Raw genomic sequence first — 27836 nt, 5'->3', positions numbered from 1 at the left:
CCGCACCACCCCTTCTGCCACCATCCAGCACATATCCATCAAAGTTGACCTTAAGAAAACTTAGAGGTGGGAGCTCCTAAGTGAAAAACACCATCCGTGGCACTATAAGTGCAGATATAAAACCTTAGATATCTCGAGCTGTCAAAAGTTTGTTCGATGGACTTATATGGGTGATCTACGCTATCTGTACATGGGCTTACTCCACAATGGATCTAAGTATAAAACTGCTCTTTCCAAAGATCCAAGTATTTCTAGTCAACTAAATATGGTAAGTAATATAAGTCGTTGATATTTATACTTCTTTTTACATCCGGAAATATGACATTCAGACTCATGTGACAAGCCACGAGCCTTCGAGCTGTCGTGGGCCTCTCCAAACTGCATTTCGACACCCTAGTCAAAGTCCAAACGCTATGGTCTGCACGAAATTTCTAGCCTTCTTCCCCACAGACGAAAGAGCCTTGCCATTTCATCTTACTTAGCTAAGAGCATTGGTGTGGCATGAAGAACATGGCAAAGAAAGGAAAGTGCAATGGAGTGGCCCCTCTTCTATATTGCCATTTTCTTGTTATCGTCGCCATCTCATCCACTCCTTTGTGCTTCAGATGATAGGCTATCTCCGGGCGAATCCATTTCCCTGAACGAGAGCTTAGTCTCCGATGGCGGAGCCTTTGCTCTGGGCTTCGCCCACCTCGGCGATTCACCTGCTAATCTCTACCTTGTTATACGGTACTACAACATCGCTCAGGAGACAATCGTTTGGGTTGCCAACAGAGAGAAACCGATCGACGACTCCTCGGCGACTCTCAAAATCTCAAACGACAGCAATCTCCTTGTCATGGGTTCAAACGGAAGGATCTTCTGGTCATCGAATGTCAGCAGCACCGGTCCGTCAAAAAATAGTACCATGGTCGCCGTTCTGAAGAACAACGGCAATCTTGTACTCAGAGAAGGCAGCCGTACCATTTTATGGCAGAGTTTTGATCACCCGGCCGACATCTTCCTCCCCGGCATGAAGCTCGAATTGAGTTACAAGACCCACGAAGCCAACAGGTTAACATCTTGGAAAGATGCACAGGACCCATCCCCTGGGAACTTCTCTTTTGGTGCTGATCCCAATACCTTTCTCCAGTTCTTCACATGGCAGGGTTCCGAGCCTTACTGGCGAAGCACGGTGTGGACCGGGAGATTGTTTTCTGGAGCTCAAGTGACGAACTCCAGCTATATATCATATCTAGCTATCACAGCTCCTGAGGATGAGGTCTACATCATCTCATTTAGTCTCTCCGATGAATCCTCGAATGCTATGTACAAACTAGACCATACAGGCCAGCTTCAATTCCTTGGATGGGATTATGGCTTGAATAATTGGAGCATTGCCGCAGCACAGCCTCATAGCATGTGTGTCAGATATGGCCACTGCGGTCCATTTGGCTGTTGTGATAGTACTGAATCAGTGCCGACATGTAAGTGTTTGGAGGGTTTTGAGCCCAAGTTTCCAAGTGATTGGAACCGGGGGAATTTTTCGGGAGGTTGTGTCAGAAGGACAGCTTTGGAGTGTGGTAATGGGGATAGGTTTTTGATTCTCGGGGACATGAGGCTGCCAGATAAGTTCTTGTTTCTGAGGAATAAGAGTGCTGGCGAATGCGAAGCGGAATGCCTTGCCAACTGCTCTTGTAATGCTTATGCCTATTCTAATTTGATCACGGAGTCTGGTAACGTTTCACGGTGTTTGGTTTGGATGGGGGAATTGATCGATGCTGAGATGGGAGCCATCGGAGGAGAGAATCTCTACCTGCGTGTTGTTGGCTCGGAACTGGGTATGCCTACTTGTCGGATCTTTGTTATCTTTCTCATACAAAGAATTTTGTAGTATAGTGCACACAAGGTGTTTGAGTATAAACTTGAACGGCTTGGTGCGGGATGCATATAACTATTGACTGCTCGAAATACATGTCTGGAATTCATTGCTGAGTTTCATGATTGCTGCAACATCTGCCAATATATTAGGTTTAACTAAATAGATATCTGTTGGTCTTCTCTTAAGCACCCCTTCTGCCGAAATACACACAATGATGGAAGAATGTAAGAATTGAACCCCCAAAAGTAATAAAAAAATAAATAATTCTAGCTGATAAGCCAAAGGGAGCTCGATCCACCCATTGGCACTTCTCTCCTAAGCACATGACACTTTTTCATTTTTCACAATGAAAAAAACTATATTTTGGTTGTTAACTAGCATGTTACTTGAATACCAATTATTACAATCTTATCTATTCCACTTGATATGCCATTGTAGTTGAACTACACCCATTAGAAATTCGGTTTCCTTAGTTATCTGAAAGATTTTGAATAGTCTATGCTGGAAAATGCTTTGTTGATCACCATTAAAAATGTGGCTAATGATAATTTTTCCATCATTTTCTTATGATCAGCAAAATGAGAGTTGGTCTAAATCAAGGGTCGAAATAATGGTGATATCGGTCCAGGGTGGTGTGGTATGTAAAGTGGTACATGAGAGAGACAAAGAGAGAGAGGGGAAATAAAAAAACGTGTACTAAGCTGTGGGGGTTGATGCCCATTTATCATGGAACAATTCAGTTTGCCAAGGAACCAGTAGTGGGAGGTGACCTGGCCGAATCATGATTCATTGGCACATACCTGCTGGTATGGGCTGGTATGCTCAGCTCCTCAATCCTTGATGTAAACAAGGCAAATTTGTCCATATATAAAATAAATTTATTTGTTGGAAGCTAAATTAACTTATTATTTAGCCCTTCATGCCGCTTGCAATGACGTGCTGCTTTTCTATTTAACATTTAGTCGTGAATTAGTTTATTTCAATTTATCGCTGTCTTACTAGGATAATTATTGGCCTTTGGAGATAAATTTCCGTATTTTATTGGAGTCCATGAGTTTGCTGTATATTCCAGAATGTTGACAAAATATGTAACCACCATGCAGTAGTTGCTTTTCATTTTCCATATAGTCCTGAATTAATTTATTTCAATTTATCGCTGTCTTATGAGGATAATTATTGGCTTTTGGGGATAAATTGCGGTATTTTTTGGAGTCCATGAGTTTGCTGCATATAAAGTATAATCCAGAATGTTGACAAAATATGTAACCATCATGCAGTAGCCGCTTAGCTTCTGCTTCTGCTTTTATAAAGGCAGGAAGTTGTAATTCTTTCGTTTTTTAAAAAAGAATAGGTGGGCTTTAGATGGAACTTACCGAAACTTTGCTTTAGCACTCCTTGCTATGCTTGTGCTGCCCATATGTAATAACTTAGCTTTAACATTTGTTTCATTTTATCAAGCTTTTCATCAATGCAGCTCAACCCTGGTGTAAGATTGAATATATTGTTATTTGTTGCCAGATCTGGACCATTATATTCAATAATGATTTATTCTTTCACCTAATCATACATTTCATTTTTTTAAAAAATTTTAAAAGGATGGTGTGAAGTAGGAAGTAGTCCTGAATTAATTTATTTCTACTTATCGCTGTCTTACTAGGATAATTATTGGCTTTTGGGGATAAATTGCGGTATTTTTTGGAGTCCATGAGTTTGCTGCATATAAGGTATAATCCAGAATGTTGACAAAATATGTAACCACCATGCAGTAGCCGCTTAGCTTCTGCTTCTGCTTTTGTAAAGGCAGGAAGTTGTAATTCTTTAGTTTTTAAAAAAAAGAATAGGTGGGCTTTAGATGGAACTTACCGAAACTTTGCTCTAGCACTTCTTGCTATGCTTGTGCTGCCCATATGTAATAACTTAGCTTTTGCATTTGTTTCATTTTATCAAGCTTTTCATCAATGCAGCTCAACCCTGGTGTAAGATTGAATATATTGTTATTTGTTGCCAGATCTGGACCATTATATTCAATAATGATTTATTCTTTCACCTAATCATACATTCCATTTCTTTTTAAAATTTTAAAAGGATGGTGTGAAGTAGGAAGTAGTCCTGAATTAATTTATTTCTACTTATCGCTGTCTTACTAGGATAATTATTGGCTTTTGGGGATAAATTGCGGTATTTTTTGGAGTCCATGAGTTTGCAGCGTATGAAGTATAGTCTAGAATGTTGACAAAATATGTAACCACCATGCAGTAGCCGCTTAGCTTCTGCTTCTGCTTTTGTAAAGGCAGGAAGTTGTAATTCTTTCGTTTTTTAAAAAAGAATAGGTGGGCTTTTGATGGAACTTACCAAAACTTTGCTTTAGCACTCCTTGCTATGCTTGTGCTTCCCATATGTAATAACTTAGCTTTAGCATTTGTTTCATTTTATCAAGCTTTTCATAAATGCAGCTTAACCCTGGTGTAAGATTGAATATATTGTTATTTGTTGCCAGATCTGAACCATTATATTCAATAATGATTTATTCTTTCACCTAATCATACATTTCATTTCTTTTTAAAATTCTAAAATGATGGTGTGAAGTAGGAAGTAGTCCTGAATTAATTTATTTCTATTTATCGCTGTCTTACTAGGATAATTATTGGCTTTTGGGGATAAATTGCAGTATTTTTTGGAGTCCATGAGTTTGCTGCATATAAGGTATAATCCAGAATGTTGACAAAATGTGTAACCACTATGCAGTAGCCGCTTAGCTTCTGCTTCTGCTTTTGTAAATGCAGGAAGTTGTAATTCTTTCGTTTTAAAAAAAAAGAATAGGTGGGCTTTAGATGGAACTTACCGAAACTTTGCTTTAGCACTCCTTGCTATGCTTGTGCTGCCCATATGTAATAACTTAGCTTTAGCATTTGTTTCATTTTATCAAGCTTTTCATCAATGCAGCTCAACCCTGGTGTAAGATTGAATATATTGTTATTTGTTGCCAGATCTGGACTATTATATTCAATAATGATTTATTCTTTCACCTAATCATACATTTCATTTCTTTTAAAAATTTTAAAATGATGGTGTGAAGTAGGAAGTAGTCCTGAATTAATTTATTTCTACTTATCGCTGTCTTACTAGGATAATTATTGGCTTTTGGGGATAAATTGCGGTATTTTTTGGAGTCCATGAGTTTGCTGCATATAAAGTATAATCCAGAATGTTGACAAAATATGTAACCACCATGCAGTAGCCGCTTAGCTTCTGCTTCTGCTTTTGTAAAGGCAGGAAGTTGTAATTCTTTCGTTTTTTGAAAAAGAATAGGTGGGCTTTTGATGGAACTTACCAAAACTTTGCTTTAGCACTCCTTGCTATGCTTGTGCTGCCCATATGTAATACTTTAGCTTTAGCATTTGTTTCATTTTATCAAGCTTTTCATCAATGCAGCTCAACCCTGGTGTAAGATTGAATATATTGTTATTTGTTGCCATATCTGGACCATTATATTCAATAATGATTTATTCTTTCACCTAATCATACATTTCGTTTCTTTTTAAAATTTTAAAAGGATGGTAAGTAGGACACTGGTTAACTTGATTGACATGTTCAATTTTACTTCATTACATTTCAAAAGTTGTTACCACCTACAGGCTGAAAGAGAAAGGACAACAATAATTGTAGCACCTGTTTCTGGAGCAATTTTTTTTTTTTACTTACTTGGAAGCTGACTAAATTTTCAAATTTATTGCATTTTGTTTCTGTATTTTTTTCTCAACCTACAGGCAATAAGAGACTTAGAAGGACAATTGTCATTGTAGCATCTGTTTCTGGAGCAATTCTGTTGATCACTTTAACATACTTTGCATGGAAGTTCAGAGATAAAATAAAAGGTAATACAACAAAGTATTTGTTGCCTATTTGTCAGTTGACCATATTCCAGTAATTAATTAATCTATATGCCCCAGCCAGGTATACGGAAGGATGGAAAGAATAAAGGGAGTCTGCTTGATGATCTGAGTTCAGGTACAGAATTTCCAAAGGACTTATCTGGTTCTAGTGGATTTGGAGAAGGGCCTGGTCATATCCCAGAACTTCCACTAATAAATTTTGAAAGCATAGCAGTTGCCACCAATAATTTCTCTGATTTGCATAAGCTTGGACAAGGAGGTTTTGGCAAAGTTTACAAGGTAAAAGACTTGAATTAGACTATAGTATAACACCAGATTTTGGATGCAAATGTCCTTTTGTTAAATGAGATATCTATTTGTTTTTTGATATATTTTATTCACCATTTCTCTTTGCTAAAGAGATGTGTCATTAGCACCTGTACAGTGTTAGTGCTCCATCATCTCTTTTGCTTTGTTTATGGTCCAAGAATTAGAGGATCTACTTCAGATATCGTGCTCATGTATATGTGCGCCTTTTATATGTGCTCATGTATATGAATTAACAAGCAAGCATGCAATTATTGCCAGATAGCACCATATGTGTGCTTTCGTTCTACATTGCTTGCAGAAAACATTCATTACCACAAGCATGCGCGGTTAGCACAGCTTGTTTATGTATTTTACATGTAACAGATGTACACAAATGGTCTTGAATAGGATTGGCATTTTTCATATTAATGTAAATTCACTTTTGTATCTTTTATCTAAGGTGTTAGCAACTAAGATTGTTAGCTATTAATGATGCATTAAATCTTATAAATACCTTTAGTTTTATTATTTATTTATTTAGTCTCACTTGTCAGCCTCTAAATCTTGACTTCTCTTGGTGCCTCTTTCTACCACCATATAATCTATATATATATGTGTAATAGAATAACAATATAAAGAAAGGAATGGAAGATAGATGAGGAAATAATAAACCTTTTACTGAAATGTAGTCTTCAATTTTCATAAGTCAGCAGAATCCTTTACTTATTCACATTTAAATTAGTGAGCACTCTGTAACATGTTAAATGATACTTATTTTTCAGGGTAAGCTTCCTCGAGGGCACGAGATTGCTGTTAAAAGACTTAGTAGGAATTCTGGGCAAGGGTTAAAGGAATTCAAAAATGAGGTTTTGCTGATTGCCAGATTACAACACAGGAATTTGGTTAGACTTCTTGGTTGCTGCATGCAAGGAGAAGAAAAGTTATTGATCTACGAGTACATGCCCAATAAAAGCTTGGATGCCTTTCTCTTTGGTTTGTTCATTTTCATTTTCGGTGCATTCTTAATATCTAGCTAGGAATCTACACTGCATATTTCTTTCTCTTTCACTGGAATATGTCTTTCTGTTATGCATAGATTAAAAGCTTGGAATTTCATTAATAAAATTTACAATATATTTCTCTTTATAGACCCAGCAAAGAAACAACTATTGGATTGGGAAAAGCGCTTTAACATAATCAAAGGAATTGCTCGAGGGCTTCTATATCTTCACCAAGATTCAAGATTAAGAATAATTCATCGAGATCTTAAAGCTAGCAACGTTTTGCTAGATCAAGATATGAACCCTAAGATCTCTGACTTTGGCATAGCAAGGATCTTTGGTGGCAACCAGAATGAAGTAAATACTAATCGAGTTGTTGGAACATAGTGAGTATTTGAGGCACTCCTGTGCTTATTTAAAATTTCTATGCGAAAATAATAAACAAATCTATGGCATGCATAACCTGCATCCCCCCTCCCCTCCCTCTTTAAATATAATCAAATTTCATTTTTTTTTTTTTTTTTTTTTTTTGATCCCTTCAAATGTCATTAAGGGGCCAATATCTACAAGTCGCTCCACCGTGGCTATGAGATCATAGATTCGAAATATGCAAATAACCTCTCTACATGTAGGGGTATGGCCATACGTCTAACCCTCTCTGGACTCCACAATGGTGGGAGCCTCGTGTATTAGACTATTAGGTTACTCTTTTCTTAAGACAAATATCTATAATTTCTTGGGTATGCTTCAGTTGTAAGACTCATATGAACTCAGTTTTTCATTAACTCTGTACATTTATGTTATCCAGTGGCTATATGTCTCCTGAATATGCAATGGGAGGACTCTTTTCTGTGAAATCTGATATCTATAGCTTTGGGGTATTGATCTTGGAGATTGTGAGCAGTTCACGAAATAGTAGCTTTGATCTCGCTATGGATTCTCCAAGTCTGCTAGCTTATGTAAGTAAAAGTAGTTTTATGTCTCCCCATGCTATTCCTATGTTCCTTTCTGAAGGAAATGGTGACATAATGTTTAATTTTAAATGATATTTAATGAAGTTCGATGACCAAATTCCAAATTGATCTTTAATTTTAAATGTTTCAGGCATGGAAACTATGGAAGGAAGGCAAGGCAATGGATCTCGCAGACCCATCCTTAGTAGAGTTATGTTCAGCTGATGAAGTGTTCAGATGCATACATGTTGGGCTCTTGTGTGTGCAGGACCACCCAAATGATCGGCCAACCATGTCATCCATTGTTTTCATGCTGGAAAATGAAACAACAATACATCTTACACCGAGACAGCCCACTTTTACAGCACAGAGAAACTTAGATGAATATGATGCCAAGATGCAGAATCTTGAGATATTTTCTGCAAATAATTTAACCGTTACGGTGGAAGAGGGACGGTAGAAGCTCAAGGAATCTCTAATATTGAATGTTCTTGCTCTCATGAGAAATTCTTGTCACAGTTTCTAGTCATTTATAGGCCTATTCATCTTTCATCTTTTCTTCTTAAGAGTGTAGAGATTCCATGAGACCAACATACTGCATTCTACCAAATTGATTGGTTAGTTGCCCATCCTTGTCAGTCATTCCCGGATTGAAGCTTTTGATTGAGCAAACTCAAACTGACATTTGTGGATAGAGCTCTTTTCAGTAATTTCTTGATCTGGTATGGAAGCTTATTAGTCTGCGAAGGCAAAGAAAACCAAGGAGTGGCCAAGAATTTTGAGCGTATTTTGAAGAAGACACAGTGAAAGTAGTACCATGAGTTCATTCTGGAGTGGGCATCTTTGGGTTATTTGTGAAGACATCCAACTGAGGCAAGGAGGAGATGTGGCATCTAGGCTATGACACATTCCAGTTGAGAAGTTAGACGACACATTCCAGTTGCTATTTCTCAACGATCATAGTAGTGAGTAGGTTTCATACTGAAACAGAATCATGTGAGCTAATAGCAGCACAATGTTGCATAGCTTTTAAGTGTTTATTCTACGCTGTTGATATGGATGCTGCTCCGGATTTTTCAACATGTAGCTCCTTTGGATGGAAAGAGTATATCCTTGTTACTGATTAATACTCTCTATAATATGTTTGGTTGTTCCATAAGTTCCAAACCTTCAGAGGAGTGTCGCGCCATGCAGGGGAGAGAGGCAGATTTGCAGCGTCTAGAGATCGAATCATCCTCTGATTCTAAGATGGGGAGGCAATCTTGATGCGTCGGAGATAGAGGAGAGGGGAGATACTATTTGGAAAGAGCTTGAAGATATAGCAAACGATTGTCTCAACTCTTCGGAGATAGAGGGGATCTGCTCTCACTGCACTGTGGTACTTCATAGAATCAGTTTCGGTGCACGGTGTTAGAGGCTTCTCATCTCCACCGGTGGGGGTGCAGGATGGACCATGGAAAAGGGCTGTCCAGGGCCATCACTAACCCCAATGGCAGATCCAAAAATAATAGAAGAGGAAATAGCTACTTTGCAAGACCACTTCTCCATCAAGCTTGTGTTGCCGAAGGAGTTGATGGAGGAGAGCCAGGAATGGGATAACGGGGAGTTGGATCCTCCTGGACTTGATCTCCAAGGAATTCAAGGAAAAGGATCGGCCCCCAAACTCTATGGAGACCTTTGCTATGGCAGAGGACCACAATATGTCCCACTTTCAAACGGAAGGTGAGATGGACACTGTGCTGTTGAATGGCCCGTGGATTGTCTCCGGCCAACTCCTAGGCTTCCGATGTTGACTCTATTTTTTGGCAACAATTTATCTATGAAGACCTTTACTTCCGAGGTGCTTGAATAGGGCACCCATGGTTTGAGTTGAAAGGACATCCCAGATCTAGCGTTCAAAAGCTTGCAACTACATCACAAGCTATGGGTAAAGCCAAAGGCCTGCTACAACTCAAGCCTAAATTACAATTTGATCCACACCTAAAATGATTATGGGATAAGCTACCAGCACTCAAATTGTGGGCCCCTACATAATAATACCCCCTCTCCTTCATCTAACCCAACAATGAGATCATACCAAACTTCATCATCTCCTCCGACAAAGAAGCTGTAACCACTCAGAACGAATACTTTTGCTCCCACCCTAGCTATTCTAAAGTAGGTCAAGCGCCAGCCTCGTATAAAACATCAAAATGGACCGAAATGCTAGGAGTTTGGGCCAAGCACCAAGATTTTAGACCGGAGCATCCAATATACAAGCTAAAATACCAAAGATGCAGACTGATACATTTAGTAAGATGTAAGCTGAAATACCAAAGTTTTAACCCAAAATTAGGATGCAGACTGAAATACCAGGGGTTCAAAATGAGTAACTATAAATTAAGGTGTTCAAACGGAAGGTGAGATGGACAGAGTGCTGTTGAATGGCCCGTGGATTATCTCCGGCCAACTCCTAGGCTTCCAACGTTGACTCTATTTTTTGGCAACAATTTATCTCTGAAGATCTTTGCTTCCGAGGTGCTTGAATAGGGCGCCCATGGTTTGAGTTGAAAGGACAACCCAGATCTTGCATAAATAATAGTAGCAAGTTGAAAACAAATAAAAAAAGTAGAGGTTGTAGATACTTTAATCGCATCCATGCCTCTATGACATCTATCTTTATAACGTAAACTCCTAAATAATTTGTGAGGGGTGTCTGATGGTTCTCTTTTTCCCTGCTCTTCATCCCCACTCCTGGGCCAATGTCATTTGTAAGATGCGTGTCCTACTTGCATCTAAGATGCGTAGCACTTCAATCAATTTTTGAGCGTCTAGCAGAGGTTCAATGCACCTGAGAAAAATACCATTTGATCTTAAAATTTAAAAATTATTATCAAGAAATGAGACTCTTGGAAAACCGTACGTCTCATTTGTAATGTAATTTGTTCTTACTCGGACCCATATTGGTTTCTATGGTGTCATCTACGTCAAATAAGAACCTCTCTCCAAATTCCTGTCCGTTATGCGTCAATCCAGATCTTTCAGAATGGTCGCCGCGATACTTCTCATTCTAGCCAGAACTAATAAAGAACTACCGCAGCGGACAAATAGCTGTCCTTCTAAATTAATTAATCCATGTCGCGCAAGAAGCCTTGCTTTAGAGGAACTAGAGAATGGCCACTTCATGCAAACAGGCCCATGCGGACATATATTTAGTGTTGTATCGGTTATTCATCAAAAAAATTTTGGATACTTATGTAAGACTGAAAAATCCAAAAAATACATTTTCATTAGCTACTTTGGATGAAATCCTGAATTGTTACAAATGGTATTGGAGTACACTCGGCCCATAGCCTATATGAATTAAGAAATACTGCAACATAGATTCATGCAAGCTGACCACAAGCCGATCGTAGTAATTGTGATTAGATTTTAATGGATTGAACTCTTAACTTGATGACGAAACTTAAACGAAAGAATATGTGAGGACCCATGCATGCGTGTGTTTAGTCCCCATATCGGTGTCCCATATTAGTTATTCGACCGAGGAAATTTTAGATGTTTATACAGGACTAAGAAAATCTAAAAAAATACCTTTCGACTAGTTATTTTGCATGAGTTTCTAAATTATTACAATATATATACATATGTATGTATACATATGTATATATCTATATGTATAAATAAAAAAAAATATAGAGAAATGCAACATTAAGGTCGGACGCCCAGGAGTAGCACGCGGTTTGTTTTACACCAAGCTTAAGTTGATTGGATTAGATTGTCCGAATGGGAGCGCAAACTTGCGCCATCAACTGCAGTTTGACACCCTGGTCTGCACGAAATTTCTAGCCTTCTTCACCACAGACGCGAAAGGACCTTATCATCTCATCTTTCTTAGCGAAGACTCAAAAGCATTGCCGTGGCATGAAGAGCATAGCAAAGAAAGGAAAGTGCAATGGAGTGGCCACTCCTCTATATTGCCATTTTCTTGTTATCGTCGCCATCTCATCCACTCTTTTGTGCTTCAGATGATAGGCTATCTCCCGGCGAATCCATTTCCCTGAACGAGACCTTGGTCTCCGATGGCGGAGACTTTGCTCTGGGCTTCTCCCCCGTCGGAGATTTACATGCTAATCTCTACCTTGTTATACGATACAACAACATCGCTCAGAAGACAATCGTTTGGGTTGCCAACAGAGAGAAACCGATCAATGATTCCTCGGCGACGCTCACAATCTCAAACGACAGCAATCTCCTCGTCATGGGTTCAAACGGAAGGGTCTTGTGGTCATCGAATGTCAGCAGCACCGGTCCGTCAAAAAATAGTACCACGGTCGCCGTTCTGAAGAACAACGGCAATCTTGTGCTCAGAGAAGGCAGCCGTACCATTTTATGGCAGAGTTTTGATCACCCCGCCGACACCTTCCTCCCCGGCATGAAGCTCGAATTGAGTTACAAGACCCACGAAGCCAACAGGTTAACATCTTGGAAAGATGCAGAGGACCCATCCCCGGGGAACTTCTCTTTTGGATATGATCCCAATACCTTTCTCCAGCTCTTCACATGGCAGGGTTCCGAGCCTTACTGGCGAAGCCCGGTGTGGACCGGGAGATTGTTTTCTGGAGCTCAAGTGACGAAGTCCAGGTGTATAGGATATGAAGCTATCACAGCTACTGAGGATGAGATCTACGTATCATTTAGTCTCTCCGATGGATCCTCGAATGCTATGTACAAACTAGACCATTCAGGCCAGCTTCAATTCGTTGAATGGGATTATAGCTTGAATAATTGGAGCATTGCCGCAGCACAGCCTCATAGCATGTGTGACCGATATGGCCACTGCGGTCCATTTGGGTGTTGTGAGAGTACTGAATCAGTGCCAACATGTAAGTGTTTGGAGGGTTTTGAGCCCAAGTTTCCAAGTGATTGGAACGGGGGGAATTTTTCGGGAGGTTGTGTGAGAAGGACAGCTTTGGAGTGTGGAAATAGGGATGGGTTTTTGATTCTCGGGGGCATGAAGCCGCCATATAAGTTCTTGTTTCTGACGAATAAGAGTGTTGGCGAATGCGAATTGGAATGCCTTGCCAACTGCTCTTGTAATGCTTATGCCTATGCCAATTTGAGCACGGAGACTGGTAATGTTTCACGGTGTTTGGTTTGGATGGGGGAATTGATCGATGCTGAGACGCTTGCCGGAGGAGAGAATCTCTACCTGCGTCTTGCTGTTTCGGAACTGGGTATGTCTAGTTGCATCTCTCTCTTTCTCATATTCTTTTTTTTTCCCGCCATTTTCCTACCACAAGTATGACTATTAGATGACTGAAATAAGATAGTTTAGTTTATTTTCCAACAGATCATTTAGTTTATTTTGTAAAGATAGTTTTCCATCGAAGATATTGACAACTAAATGAAGATGAACGAGAAACAAGATGTACCGTCTAGGAATCAAGGTCTTGTAGGATGTTGTGTCTCGGGAAAGTGTAGTTTATGATTGATTCTCTTATTCATTGATGGCGGAAAATAGAGGATAGAGACTTCGGCGGAAATGTTTCAGTTGGAAACTTTTTGTCTGATCTTTGTTCTCTTTCTCATGGGAAGAATTTTGTGGTATAGTGCACACAAGGTGTTTGAGTATAGACTTGAACGGCTTGGTGCGGGACACATATAACTATTGACTGCTCGAATACATATCTGGAATTCTTTGCTGAGTTTCATGATTGCTGCAACATCTGCCAATATTTATTAGGTTTAACTCAATAGATATCTGTTGGTCTTCTCTTAAGTACCACCCCTGCCCAAATACACACAATGACGGAAAAATATGAGAATTGAACCCCCAAAAGTAATAATAAATAAATAAATCTAGCTGATAAGCCGAAGGGACTTTGATCCATCCATTGGCACTTCTCTCCTAGGCACATGCCACTTTTTCATGGAACATGAAAAAGGTGTACTAAGCTGTGGGGTTGATGCCCATTTATTATCATGGAACAATTCAGTTTGCCAAGGAACCAGTAGTGGCAGGTGCCCTGGCCGATTCATGATTCATAGAGCACATACCTGCCGGTATGGGCTGGCATGCTCAGCTCCTCAATCCTTATTGTAAACAAGGCAAATTTGTCCATATGTAAAATAAATTTATTTGATGGAAGCTAAATTAACTTATTGTTTAGCCCTTCATGCTGCTTGCAATGACGTGTTGCTTTTCTATTTTCCATGTAGTCCTGAATTAGTTTATTTCAATTTATCGCTGTCTTACTAGGATAATTATTGGCCTTTGGAGATAAAGTGCAGTATTTTATTGGAGTCCATGAATTTGCTGCATATAAAGTATAATCCAGAATGTTGACAAAATATGTAACCTGAAAAAAATAATAATAATAAATGACTTGTTGAAAGCTTTGATAGAACTTACCAAAACTTTGTTTAAGCACTCTTTACTATGTTTATGCTTCGTTCTGCATATGTAATAACTTATGGTGCGGATACCAGTGTTAGATTATCCGTCACTCGGATCTACGGTCGTTATAGGAGGATGTTGCAACCAGCTTGATTTTATTCTAGGAGTGATTTTATGTTATTTAGGCTTATTAGGGTATTTTGTTATTTGACCGTCTTTAGGACTTATTTTGGTATTTTATTATTTTGAGGATCTTTTGCAAGACTATTTTTTTTTAGAGGCTTGTTTGCATATTGTCATTTTAGAGCTTTTATGAAATTGTTTTCTCTGCAGAGGTCTTTTTGTTATTTTATGATCCTATATATATGGATCCATGCATGTGTTTAGGGTTATTGAATGATTGAATGAAATAGCCTCCTTTTAGCCATGGCCAGAGCCGGATGAGAAGCTTGGTTCTTTTTCTTCTCCTTCACTTCTTTTCTTCCCCTTTTTTTCCTCTCATCCCTGTAGTTGTCCTACATCAACTTTGGTACCAGAGCAACAAGGCAACAAAACATCTTGGACTGCTGTGGGCCTAGGCCTTCTCCCCCATCCGAGAAAGGGTCCCGATACTTCCGAAGCCGAACTTCCAAAGCCCTGTTCCCGTGTGTGATTCCTCCTTTCGGCGAAGCGCGAGGAGGAAAGGAGAGCACCCCACCCCGAGTCGGCCGGCGACCGGACGCGAGAAAGGAGGACAGGCCGCGTGTTCCGCCGCGACACCTCCCGATTTTCTTGGTATTTGCGGCGGGTCCCGACGAAAGAAAGGGAAAACCCTCTTCCGTCGCGCCGTCTTCCGCTAGGATCCGGGAAGAGGAGCACCACCGCTGCTACCTTCTCCTCCTCGTCGTCCCTTGACTCCTCACCGCGATCGCTCGCCGGTGCCACTCCTTCGCCTCCCTTGGCTGCGGCCATCGAATCGCCACCCGCGGCTCCTCGCCGGATGACTCCGCGTTCCACGCGGCGTGTCGCCACAAAAACTGGTAACCACTGGCATCCTTCCCCTCCCCCAAGTCTCCATGAAGGAGATGGACCCGTAGCGGGTTATCGGAGTGGGTGCGCCCGACTGAGTTCGCACGGGCCCAAGTCACCGGCCCGCTCGACCACTTCCTTCAAAGCACGAGCCCAACAGCGCCACAGCACCACAGCCCCCTCCCTCCTTCATCTCTCGGGCCCGACTGGCCCATCTGCACATCTGTACAAATTCGCCACCTCCCCCCCCCCCCCCCCCCCCCCCCTCTTCCACAGGCCCACAACCCGCTAGTCCGATTCTCTAACAACCCCAAACCCCTCATCCGCCGGCCCACAGTCGCAAGCCCGCAGGCCATTCAGGCCCCATGAATTGCTGATTTTCGCCCTGCCGAGTTGTTGGAACCAGACCCAATTGAAGCTATTTGACGAGCCTTCTTGCTGCGACCGTGTCTCTGATTGTCATCCCCGCCCATGTCAGATTTCCTCTCTTATTGGAAACTCTATTTGTTTGTCTAAATTCAGCATCAATAAACTCTTGTGTACTCTATTGACTTAGTTTACTATGAACTCAACATACACCCCAAACAACCCTAAAACCCTTGTAGTGGCCCATCTTAACCATTAATTGTAGGGCTATCTAATCTTTGGGAGTTCTTCGAAGCTCCGTGCAACCCTACAACACACAGAATACTAGCGCTATTTGGCTGCAATTACTAGCTTGCACTTAGTACGTGATCATTTACTTGATTTGCTAAGAATTAGCTTTCTGTTTATATTAAGCATATACATTGTGCTTTAAGCATCATTTTCATGCATTAGGTCTGCTTAGGAACCACCACTGTCTTAGCATTGTAGGGCTACGCACAACTTTGCACACTCATTATATGCACCTTCGTAGTGGTCGTGTTGTCTCCCAATTAGAATTTCAATTTGCCATGGATCCTAACATCGAAGCCTTGCTAAAGATTGTCCAAAACTTAACCACAGTGTCCACCCAGGCTTGCACCCGACTAGACTTAGCTGAGGCTTCCCTTCAGAGGATTATGGGATCCAAAGAAGGTAGTGCCTCCCATTTGGAAGGCCCAGAGATCCAGATTGAAACTTTAGACCATCTAGGATCTGTGCAACAGGGTCACTTTGACCCTAATCCCTTCCTAGGCCGCCTTAAAACCTACCCTCGTCACAAAGGACTGGTTCCTTTCCCTAATGTCAATAAGGGTTATCGATACAATGTAGAACCTAGAGAGCCCCGTGATCATGATAAGGATGTGCTCAAGAGCATTAGGGTTGAAGCACCCACCTTGATGGTCGCCTTGACCCAAAGGTTTTCTCAGACTAGTTACACAAAAAGGATCACTTCTTTGAGTGGTACAATTTGTCTGACGAAAAGAAGGTCCGGTTTGCCAGAATGAAGCTCATTGGTTGAGCTAAGTTTTTCTGGCAAAACACTGAATAGCTTCTGGCTAGGAGACGTCAGCCTGCCATAACTGATTGGATATAAATGAAGAAAAAACTTAAAGAAAAATACTTGTCCCTTAATTACCAAGATGATCTCCTGGACCGATGGAACAATTTACGACAAGGTACTCAATCAGCCACTGACTACATCGCACAATTTGATGAATATATGATGCAATGTAATGTGATTGAGGATGAGAGAATGGTCCTAAGTCGGTTCCATAGAGGTCTCAATGATGAATTTCAGAAGGAACTTGTCCTCCGAGAAGTGTCCACATTAGACCAGACCTATGCAATTGTGCGGAACTACGAGCATGTTACTAAGTCCATATTTGTAAGGCGCCCTAACACACGAAGTACTTCTATGGGCCCAATTCTTCAGGGTCCAAACCTTCTGTAGGGTCCTCTGCCCCTAGACCCCCTCCTACTGCCTCTACCACAAATCGGGACACCAAAGGAAAGGGAATCTTCGATGAACCCCCAAAGCCAACCTCTAGAATTCAGTGCTATAAATATCAGGGTTTCGGTCACGTTGCCTCCCAATGTGCCAATAAGACTCTAGTTATTGATCAACAAGATTTGAAATGATACAAATGACTTGGAAGGGCAAGTCTACGAACCAAATTTCGATGACATTCGGGACATTGAGGAAGAGGTTGATAAAGGACCTGCTACTCTAGGATGCATTCGCACTATGCCTATATCATTTGCACCTTTAGAGAGAAAGTTTGCCTAGTCTACCATGAGTGTAGTGCATGGTTACAAAGCTAAGAAATTTCTAGATTCCTTGTCCATGTCACCCCATATTACGATTTTCGAGTCTGCACATGCACTAACACAGCACATCCATGAGTTGCATCAGAAAATCCATAAGAGCATTCATGCATGTACTGCGCAATCTAAGGCGCAAGCTGATTTCCACAAGCATACCGAAGAATTTCAAATTTGGGGTTACGTAATGATCCGTATTAAGGAATTGCAGTCTCTTAGTGTTAGACCATTCAAGGTGTTGCATAAGGATGACACTGACGCCTATGCCATTGACTTCCCATTTGATTTTGGTAATTGCCTTACTTTTAATGACTCTTTTGCTGAACCCTCTCCTGAGCCCGCTGCTTATCCTATTACTGATTTCATGCCATCTTCGTTTCCTTTTCTCCTCTATCGAGCACAGAAAGACTATACTGATTCTATTTTAGCCGAGCAAATAGTTTTTACTAGTGATGGAGACATCCAACATTTTCTGGTTCGTTGGCGAGGACGATTAAAGTCCGGCTATACTTGGATCCCGCGCGAGAAGCTACAACAGATTGACCCGAACTTGCTGGAGTACTACTGGGGCTACACTGAGCCGCTTTCGTCGAGGTCGACTTCTTCCCACCCGGAGGAAGTTGGTGTGGATACCAGTGCCAGGTCACCCGTCACTCGGATCTAAGGTCGCCGCAGGAGGATGTTCCGGCCAGCTTGATTTTATTCTGTGAGTGATTTTATATTATTTGGGCTTATTAGGGTATTTTGTTATGTGACAGCCTTGAGGGCTTATTTTGGTATTTCGTTATTTTGAGGATTTTTTGTGAGACTAGTTTCTTTTTAGGGGCTTGTTTGCATATTGTCATTTTAGGGCCTTTATGAGATTGTTTTCTTTATTGGGGTCTTTTTGTTATTTTGTGACCCTATATATATGGGTCAATGTACGTATTTAGGGTTATTGAATGATTGAATGAAATAGCCTTCTTTTCTCTGAAACCCTGGTGTGAAGCCATGGCCAGAGCCAGGTGAGAAGCCTGGTTCTTCTTCTTCCCCTCCTCTTCTCTTCTTCCTCCTTCCCTCTCCTCCTTGCAGTTGTCCTGCATCAACTTAGCTTTAGCATTTGTTTCATTTTATTGAGCTTTTCATCAATGCAGCTCAACCCTGGTGTAATCTTGATTATATTGTTATTTGTTCCCAGATGTAGACATGATATTCAATAATGATTTACTCTTTCACCTAATCATACATTTCAGTTTTTTTATTTTTTAATTTTAAAAGTATGGTGTGAAGTAGGACAGTGGTTAACTTGATTGAGATGTTCAAATTTACTTCATTACATTTCAAAAGTTGTTACCACCTATGGGCAGAAAGAGAAATATGAGGGCAACAATAATTGTAGCACCTGTTTCTGGAGCAGTTTTTTTGATTTTCTTTACTTACTTGGAAGCTGACTAAATTTTCAAATGTCTTGCATAATGTTTCTATAGATTTTTCTCAACCTACAGGCAGTAAGAGAAATAGAAGGATAATTATCATTGTGGCACCTATTTCTGGAGCAATTCTTTCGATCGCTTTATCTTACTTGGCATGGAAGTTCAGAGATAAAATAAAAGGTAATACAATAAAATACTTGTTGCCTATTTGTCTGTTGTCCATATTGCAGTAATTAATTAGTCTAATGCCCCAGCCAGGTATATGGAAGGATGGAAAGAATAAAGGGAGGCTGCGTGATGATCTGAGTTTAAGTACACAGTTTCCAAAGGACTTATCTGGTTCTAGTGGATTTGGAGAAGGGAAGCGTGGTCATGGCCCGGAAATTCCCCTAATAAATTTCGAAAGCGTAGCAGTTGCCACCAATAATTTCTCCGATTCGCATAAGCTTGGACAAGGTGGTTTTGGCAAAGTTTACATGGTAAAAGACTGAATTAGACTATAGTAGAACACGTGATTTTGGATACAAATGTCTATATTTTTGATATATCTTATTCACCATTTCTCCTAGAGAAAGAGATATGTGTAATCAGCACCTGTATAGTGTTAATGCTCCATCATCTCCTTGCTTTGTTTATGGTCCAAGAAATAGAGGATCTACTTCAGATATTGTGCTCATGTATATGTGTGCCTTTGTATATGTGCTCATGCATATGAATTAACTAGCAAGAATGCAATTATTGTCAGATAGCGTATGTGTGCCTTTGCACTACATTGCTTGTAAAAATCATTCATTACCACAAGCATGCAGGGTTGGTACAGCTTGTTTACGTATGTTACATGTAGCAGATATACACATAGTCTTGAAAAGGTACTAGGATTTTTTATTTTAATGTAAAGTCACTTTTGTATCTTTTATCTAAGGTGTTAGCAAGCAAGATTGCTAGTTATTAATGATGCATTAAATCTTATAAATACCTTTAGTTTTATTGTTTATTTATTTAGCTTCATTGTCAGCCTCTTAATCTTGACTTCTCTTGATGCCTCTTTCTATTAGCATATAATCTATATATTTGTAATAGAATAACACTGTACAGAAAGGAAAGGAAGCCAGATAAGGAAATATTAAACTTTTTACTGGAGTGTAGTCCTCAAAATTTCATAAGTCGAAAGAATCCTTTACTCATTCACATTTAAATTAGTGAAGCCCTCAGTAACATGTTAAATGATACTTATTTTTCAGGGTAAGCTGCCTCGGGGGCAAGAGATTGCTGTTAAAAGACTTAGTAGGAATTCTGGGCAAGGATTAGAGGAATTCAAAAATGAGGTTTTACTGATTGCCAGATTACAACACAGGAATTTGGTTAGACTTCTTGGTTGCTGCATGGAAGGAGAAGAAAAGTTATTGATCTACGAGTACATGCCCAATAAAAGCTTGGATGCCTTTCTCTTTGGTTTGTTCATTTTCATTTTCAGTGCATTCTTAATATCTAGCTAGGAATCTACACTGCATATGTCGTTATCTTTCACTGTATTATGTCTTTCTGATATGCATAGATTAAAAGCTTGGAATTTCATTAATAAAATTTACAGTATATTTTTCTTTATAGACCCAGCAAGGAAACAACTATTGGATTGGGAAAAGCGCTTTAACATAATCAAAGGAATTGCTCGAGGGCTTCTATATCTTCACCAAGATTCAAGATTAAGAATAATTCATCGAGATCTTAAAGCTAGCAACATTTTGCTAGATGAAGACATGAACCCTAAGATTTCTGACTTTGGCATGGCAAGGATCTTTGGTGGCGACCAGAATAAAGTAACTACTAATCGAGTTGTTGGAACATAGTGAGTATTCGAGGCACTCCTGTGCTTATTTAAAATTTCTATATGAATATAATGAGTGGATCTGTTGCATGCATAACCGGCATATCGATTTCCCCTCCCCTTTTTTGATGTAATCAAATTTCTTTTTTTTTTTTTTTTTTTTGATCCCTTCAAATGTCATTAAGGGGCCAATGTCTACAAGTCGCTCCACCGTGGCTATGAGATCATGAATTCGAAATATGCAAATAGCCTCTCTATATGTAGGGGTAAGGCTATATGTCTATCCCTCTCCAGACCCCACAATGGTGGGAGCCTCGTGTATTAGGTTACTCTTTTCTTAAGACAAATATCTATAATTTCTTGGGAATGCTTCAGTTGTAAGACTCATATGAACTCAGTTTTTCATTAACTCTGTACATTTATGTTATCCAGTGGCTATATGTCTCCTGAATATGCAATGGGAGGACTCTTTTCTGTGAAATCTGATGTCTATAGCTTTGGGGTATTGATCTTGGAAATTGTGAGCAGTTCACGAAATTGTAGCTTTGATCTCACTATGGATTCTCCAAGTCTGCTAGCTTATGTAAGTACAAGTAGTTTTATGTCTCCCCATGCTGATCCTATGTTCCTTTCTGAAGGAAATGGTGACTTAATGTTTAATGATGTTTGATGACCAGATTCCAAATTGATCTTTAATTTTAAATGTTTCAGGCATGGAAACTATGGAAGGAAGGCAAGGCAATGGATCTCGCAGACCCATCCTTAGTAGAGTTATGTTCAGCTGATGAAGTGTTCAGATGCATACATGTTGGGCTCTTGTGTGTGCAGGACCACCCAAATGATCGGCCAACCATGTCATCCGTTGTTTTGATGCTGGAAAATGAAACAACAATATATCTTACACCGAGACAGCCCACTTTTACAGCACAGAGAAACTTAGATGAATATGATGCCAAGATGAAGAATCTTGAGATATTTTCTGCAAATAATTTAACCGTTACGGTGGAAGAGGGACGGTAGAAGCTCAAGGAATCTCTAATATTGAATGTTCTTGCTCTCATGAGAAATTCTTGTCACAGTTTCTAGTCATTTATAGGCCTATTCATCTTTCATATTTTCTTCTTAAGAGTGTAGAGATTCCATGAGTGTCATGCCCCGAGCCCGAGGTGCGGCAGACGCCGCACGCTCGCCCGAGCGTGCCGCGTAGACGTGCAAGGCATCGGATTACATCAAAGCAAATACAGATGTTCAAGACTTTATTTAAGGATTAATAGCAGATGCTTAAAATTGACAAAATACTTAAAATCATTCAAAAGCAGTCTTACAAAACTCCAAAATAACATATGCCAACATAATTCAAATGTCCAAACTAAACTAACTTAAATGTCAATAACTGAAGAATCATCGGAAACTCTAACGCACTTCCCAATTCCGTGCGATCAAGCCTCTGGATCTGAAAAATGGAGAAAACAGAATAATGAGCTACACTAGCCCAGTAAGCAACAAAATACCCCAGAGTGGGGTCAGAGCATATCAGATCAAAATACAGGATAATGTCTGGAATAAATCACAAATAATATCATTTTTACAAAACTCTGATATAATAATCTCAACATGATAGGCTACGGCCACGTAACCCAGTGGTATGGGTTGCACAAAGTGCCAGAAACCACTATTATTAGTCACCGGTGGCAACGGTGTCCAGAAACCACTATTCTAATCACCGGTGGCGCGGTGTCGAAACCGGTTCCTCACAGATTACAAGTCGACAGGTCCAACGTATAATCCCCATTGGCGAGGCCAGAACAGAACAGAACAGATCATAGCCATGCTGAGAATGCATATAAATAGAAAAATACATTTCATAAATTATCCAAACATATTTTGCGGATTTCAGAGCATATAACATAATTTTCAAATAACATTTAATATGCCTGACCCATTTTACAGAATACAAAATATTTATCAGAATTTAATCTATTTATCAAATAATTTGGAAATTTCACTTGAAGTATTAAGTTACTTACCTCTTCTCGCTTAATTTTTACTTCAAATAGGCGAATCAGGTTCACCTGTTTAAATTTAATTAATTCCTTATTAAGTTCAGAGCTAAGCAAAATCTAGAAATAATACTACTGGGTACGGCCCAACAGGGCCCAGAGTTAGTCCATAATGCACATGGCCCGATAGGGCCCACATCGAACACGGCCCAATGGGCCCGCATAGACCCGGCCCAATACGACCCCCCAAGGTTGGCCTCTAATTCGTTCATTTATTAAATAAAAATTCATTTCAGGGACCAATATCTAATTACATAGCACCATTCCGTAATAAAAATCGAGAAAAATCACCAAATAAATATAGTTGGGGTCCTTTATGTAATAAATCTTTCTTATAGGGATCAAATAGAAATTACAGAAGATCCTTTTGTGAAATAACATACTGCCAAGGGCTTAACTGCAAAATTCTATTTATTGGCCAAACGGGTACGGGTTCCGAGTTTCGGGTCGGGTTTCGGATTTTCGGATTCGGGTTCGGATTTTCGGGTTCGGGTTCGGATTCGAACTGGGCCCAAGTTGGGCCCACAATGAATTGGGCCCAAGCTTGCCCAGCTCGGCCCACGGTGGGCTTTCTTCCTCCCCAAACCCCTCCCATGAACAGGAGAAGGAAGGAGCCGGCAGGAGGAGGAAGGGTCGGCTGGATGGCCGACCTAGGTGGCCAGGGGTCGTCGCCCGGTCGACGGCCAGCCAGCCGCAGTGGCGGCCGGCGGCTACTGCGGCGACGGGCATGAAGAAGAGACCAACAGTGGTCTCGATTTAGGGTCGAACAGAGGAAGAAATCAGGTTATTTGGCAATAGAATGAAGACAAAGAGGAGGGAGACTCACCGACAGGCAACGGAGGCGGTGGAGAGGAGGGATCTCAGCAGAGGAGCGACTCGGTCCGGCGGCTAACGGCGGCGGTGTTTTTCGAAAGGGAAGTGGATCTCAAAACAGGGGAAGGCGCGGTTGGTGATGGTGGTTGATCGGGCGGCACGCCAGCCACTTGGAAAGCAAGAGCAGAGGGAGGAGAAGAAGGGAGGAGAGGAAGAGGAGGAGTCGGAGGAGGGCTCGGGTGATCTCCGGAGGTGGAAGAATGGGGGTTTTATTGCCCCATTTCAACAGCTCTCTGCCGCGGGAATCACGGCGGTGGAGCAAAATCAGCAGCCGCTCGTGCGGCCGCGGGGTGAATGCGGAGCAATCACGGAATCTTCGCGACGCCTCCGCCCCCGCTGCGCCCGAAGAAGCCGGAGGGGGATCGCGATTGCGATCCCCTGCTCTGGCCCCTTCCAAAAAGGGGCATGGGCCCGTATCTCACAATGAGACCAACATACTGCATTCTACCAAATTGATTGGTTTGTTGCCCATCCTTGTCTGTCATTCCAGGATCAAAGCTTCTTGATTGAGCAAACTCAGGGCGACATTTTGTGGATAGAGCTCTTTTCAGTGTTTTTTTGATCTGGTATGCAATCTTATTAGCCTACGAATGTAAAGAAAACCAAGTAGTGGCCAAGAATTGAGCACATTTTGAAGAAGACACTGTGAAAGTAGTACCGTGAGGTCATTCTGCACTGGGCATCTTTGGGTTATTTGTGAAGACATCCGACTGCAGCAAGGAGAAGAGATGCGGCAATAGCAAGAGCGCACGTTCCAGTTGAGAAGGTAGACGGCATATTGTTATTCAGCCCTGTGCATCTTATTATAGTTGGACACGACCACAAAGAATAAACAATCATAGCTGTGAGTATATCCTAGCATAGCAACACAATGTTGCATAGCTTTTAAGTGTTTATTCTACACAGTTGATTTGTGTGAGAACCCAGAGAAAAAAATAAAATAAAATAAAATATGTGGATTCATGGGCCGGCCCGAAGAAGCCGGGCCCATCTATCAAATACGATCGTGCCCTAGGCACGATCGTGGAAGGGAAAACACAAAGAGGGCGTTAGAGGGGGGGGGGGGGGCGCTAGAGAGGGCGATCGCCGAAGGAGGCCGATCATCGGGGGGAGTTTGAGCGCCGGGAAGGCGGCGGATCTCGTGAGCCGGCCGGTCAAGAAGGATAATGAGGATCCCCACCAATCGCACAAAGAGGCCTCGGATCCATGTGTTTACTCACGGATTTCTCCACCGATTCCTCACCGGAAGGGTCGCCAGAGCATCCCGTCGGACTGAGGTAAGCCCCTTGCGCTTCATTGCTTAGTTTTGGGTCGTGTGGGTGGGATTTTGGCCGGCGGATCGTCGGGGATAGAGTCCGAAACATGGTATCCCTGTTTCGGCTTCTCTCCTCCGGATTTTTGCCGCCGCCGGCCGCCGGTTGGCCGAGATCCATGGCAGGAAGGGGGTTGATCGGATCTGTGTGAGGGTTGGAGATGAGTTCCTAGGGTTTGTTGTGGATGGGGATGGTGAACCGAGGTCTTCTCCTTGTGGTTCCACCTTGTTCCCCTCTTTCTCTCGTCGGTTGGCCGCCGGCCGGCGACGATGGAGAGGTGGCTGCCGTCGGGTGAAGGCCGAGCCACCATGTTCTTCCGTGGATGAAGGGGGAGGGGGAAGGAAGGAAAGAAGTCCATCTGTTGATGTTGGAGGGGGAGGAAAATCATGCCTATTCTTGGGAGGAAGAAGAAGAAGAGATAGAAGAGGAGATCTCTTCTTCTCTCTTTCTCTTGGCCGGCCCCCATCGCCGGCGACTGCAATAGTGGCGGCCGGCGATGGTTCGGCCAATGGGGTTGTCGGGTTGGGGAAGGAGAGGGCACAGCCACCATGGTTGTTGCCCTTGGATCAAAAAGGATTTGAGGGAGGGAGATGTATTCCCAACCATGAAGAGAGAGGGATCATCCCTTTCTTTTGGTCTCTTCACCGGGACCGGCCATCATCGCCGGCGTGGTAGCGGCCACGGCTGGCGACGACATAGACCGATGGTACAGGGTGGGAGTCGGGCTACCCCGACTGCCCTAGATTTGAGGGATTGAGATGTTTGGGGACCTAGTGATGGACCCCATAGTAGATGTGAATTATATTTTAGAATATTTAAATATTGAATAATTTAGTCTGTGAAATATAATTGATGTTGTAGGGGAAAAGTCAGCGGTGCCAGGAGATTTTGATCAGGGGACTCAGCACCCCAGCGCGTAGGTTGTGATTCGGATTTGTATTTGAGTCAGTCTACAATTTCTGTAAGAATCCCTACATCTGAGCACTTTTATTTATGCATATATTGGATTTATCGTTGGATATATTTTATCAGTATGTTGCTATTTGTTTTTGAGCTTGTATGACACTATGAGGTGTGCATTTTGTTTATTATGAAAGTATTGGAATAATTAAATTGGAAAGGAATAACATATTTTTGAGAAATTATGAAAATATATGACGTGATTGAAATGTGATTAAACATGTAAAACTAGACATGTAAAATGGGTTGGACTAACCTTGTCATGAGATAGCCTCTACGAGCTTATGCGTAGGATAGCCTCCACGGGCTTATGCGTGGGATAGCCTCTACGAGCTTATGCGTAGGATAGCCTCCCCAGGCTTACGTGTGGGATAGCCTCTACGAGCTTATGCGTAGGATAGCCTCCACGGGCTTACGCGTGGGATAGCTGCCACGAGCTTATGCGTGGGATTTGTGCAGTCTTGGACTGGGTCATGAACTTGGTTAGTCCAACGCCAGAAGTGAAAAGTCTGAAGACTTGGGAATCAGAGTATAACGTGAATGGATCATATAATGTGAAAAAGGATTTATGTATACAAAATGGTTATGTATATATTTGTTATTTGTTAAGCCTTTGAAATGATGAAATGATATTATTTGATGTTTTGATTATTTTATTATTATTACTGTGTGTGGCTGTTGGGATTCTTACTGGGCTGGAAAAGCTCATACCCCTTCTTCTTTCTTTTTTCCAGAGTTGCAGGATGCATAGACATGGATAGGATGAGCGCAGAGTGCGAGTATGAGAGTCATTAGTTGCTTAGTCTATCTGGATATCAATGAATATTGAAAGCTTTTGTAAATGAACCAATTTGATTATCTGGTCATGTTGGATTTATATATTTGATTTAAGTGATTAACTGTGGAATTATCGAATTGTTGTTTATCTTAGGCCTTGCATGATCTTTAGGGCACTGCTCTAGGGCTCATGCGGCCTTTTCGCGTGGCCGGATTCGGGTGCTGGGTTCGGAGCGTGATAGAGTGGTATCAGAGCTTAAAGTTAAGGTATCCTAGGGTTTATGTTCAGGTGAGTATCAGTGGAGAATTATGATAGAAAAATTATCAGAGATTTGATTTATAATCACTTGAGATTGTAACAAGAATGATATTATAATCTAAGGTTTAAGACCACTAGGGACTGTGGCCTTAGTGGCATTAAAGTTTGAGGTTTAAGATTATTGGAAAATGTGACCAGTTGGAATCTAAGCATATGTTTAAGATCACTAGGGATCGTGACAGAAATATATCATAGCTTAAGGTTATGATCACTTTGGACATGACAATTAAATTCAGTGCTTAAGCTGTAAGATCACTGGGCATTGTGATAAAATGTATGCATCGGTTTGATTTTCGATGCATACGGAAGGAAAGTATAAATTGTCTTTGATCATGATAAGAGAGGTTTGACCTAAGATAAGTGTAGGTCAACAATGGCATATCGAGTATACCATGTTCAGATATTATTTAAATGATTTGAAAGTTCAAATTTGATGTGGGTTTTGATGTGATCATACTTTTGGTTTTGCTGCTAATTATTAGAGTGGGATTTGTACGTTGATTTAGTATTGGAGTAAGCTAAGGAGATTTCATAATATTGAAAGGAACGTTCTTCGAAGTTGAAAATGTATGTGGATTATATCTGGTGTTGGCATGTTGGATATTGCAAATAGGTCTATTTTCTATGGATGTATTTGATTATTTTGAGGCCATAGAGTATGCATATTGATGGGAGAATTCTAATT

At 41.1% G+C, this 27836-nt stretch overlaps 2 protein-coding genes and 1 long non-coding RNA gene across 5 annotated transcripts; 2 read left to right on the top strand and 1 right to left on the bottom strand.

The window, feature by feature from the left end:
- The first annotated feature begins 307 nt into the window (after window positions 1-307).
- Window positions 308-9123, top strand: LOC103717327 (G-type lectin S-receptor-like serine/threonine-protein kinase B120). The gene is made up of 7 exons (XM_039116475.3): window positions 308-1820; window positions 5629-5736; window positions 5816-6033; window positions 6825-7035; window positions 7192-7429; window positions 7852-8002; window positions 8148-9123. The coding sequence occupies exons 1-7, from the start codon at window positions 533-535 to the stop codon at window positions 8454-8456; spliced, it is 2523 nt and encodes an 840-aa protein (XP_038972403.3). The 5' UTR covers window positions 308-532; the 3' UTR covers window positions 8457-9123.
- Window positions 9124-11694: 2571 nt separating this feature from the next.
- Window positions 11695-21961, top strand: LOC148702735 (G-type lectin S-receptor-like serine/threonine-protein kinase SD1-13). Of its 3 annotated transcripts, none has more exons than XM_089924880.1 (7): window positions 11695-13212; window positions 19079-19204; window positions 19283-19503; window positions 20266-20438; window positions 20616-20870; window positions 21282-21432; window positions 21561-21961. In XM_089924880.1, exons 1-7 carry the CDS (start codon window positions 11931-11933, stop codon window positions 21867-21869), a joined length of 2517 nt encoding a protein of 838 aa, XP_089781006.1. In that variant the 5' UTR covers window positions 11695-11930; the 3' UTR covers window positions 21870-21961. The 3 variants fall into 3 exon arrangements, with proteins under 3 accessions (XP_089781006.1, XP_088559150.2, XP_088559149.2); XM_088703024.2 differs by having other exon boundaries at window positions 11698-13212; window positions 19097-19204; window positions 20266-20476; window positions 20633-20870; XM_088703023.2 differs by having other exon boundaries at window positions 11698-13212; window positions 20266-20476; window positions 20633-20870.
- A 143-nt stretch (window positions 21962-22104) lies between these two features.
- Window positions 22105-24309, bottom strand: LOC149753024 (uncharacterized). The gene is made up of 2 exons (XR_016396216.1): window positions 23736-24309; window positions 22105-22302 (listed from the first exon to the last, which is right to left on the bottom strand). It is a non-coding gene; the product is annotated as an uncharacterized LOC149753024 (long non-coding RNA).
- Between the last annotated feature and the right edge of the window lie 3527 nt (window positions 24310-27836).

This window comes from Phoenix dactylifera, chromosome 8, assembly GCF_051530095.1.
Source record: "Phoenix dactylifera cultivar Ajwa chromosome 8, Ajwa_hap1_PhDact_Kaust_v1.1, whole genome shotgun sequence".
Classification (NCBI taxonomy): Eukaryota; Viridiplantae; Streptophyta; class Magnoliopsida; order Arecales; family Arecaceae; genus Phoenix; species Phoenix dactylifera.
Note: the sequence above shows the minus strand (reverse complement) of the source record. Positions and strands in the feature narration are given on the sequence as shown.

Excerpts from the sequence above, each read along its gene's own strand:
- LOC103717327 (XM_039116475.3), top strand. The coding sequence starts at position 533 with ATGGAGTGGCCCCTCTTCTATATTGCCATTTTCTTGTTATCGTCGCCA. Across the intron at positions 5,737-5,815 it reads GTTCAGAGATAAAATAAAAG|GTATACGGAAGGATGGAAAG; the intron begins GTAATACAACAA and ends TGCCCCAGCCAG. Across the intron at positions 7,430-7,851 it reads AATCGAGTTGTTGGAACATA|TGGCTATATGTCTCCTGAAT; the intron begins GTGAGTATTTGA and ends TATGTTATCCAG.
- LOC148702735 (XM_088703023.2), top strand. The coding sequence starts at position 11,931 with ATGGAGTGGCCACTCCTCTATATTGCCATTTTCTTGTTATCGTCGCCA. Across the intron at positions 13,213-19,078 it reads TCTTGCTGTTTCGGAACTGG|ATTTTTCTCAACCTACAGGC; the intron begins GTATGTCTAGTT and ends ATGTTTCTATAG. Across the intron at positions 21,433-21,560 it reads CTCCAAGTCTGCTAGCTTAT|GCATGGAAACTATGGAAGGA; the intron begins GTAAGTACAAGT and ends TAAATGTTTCAG.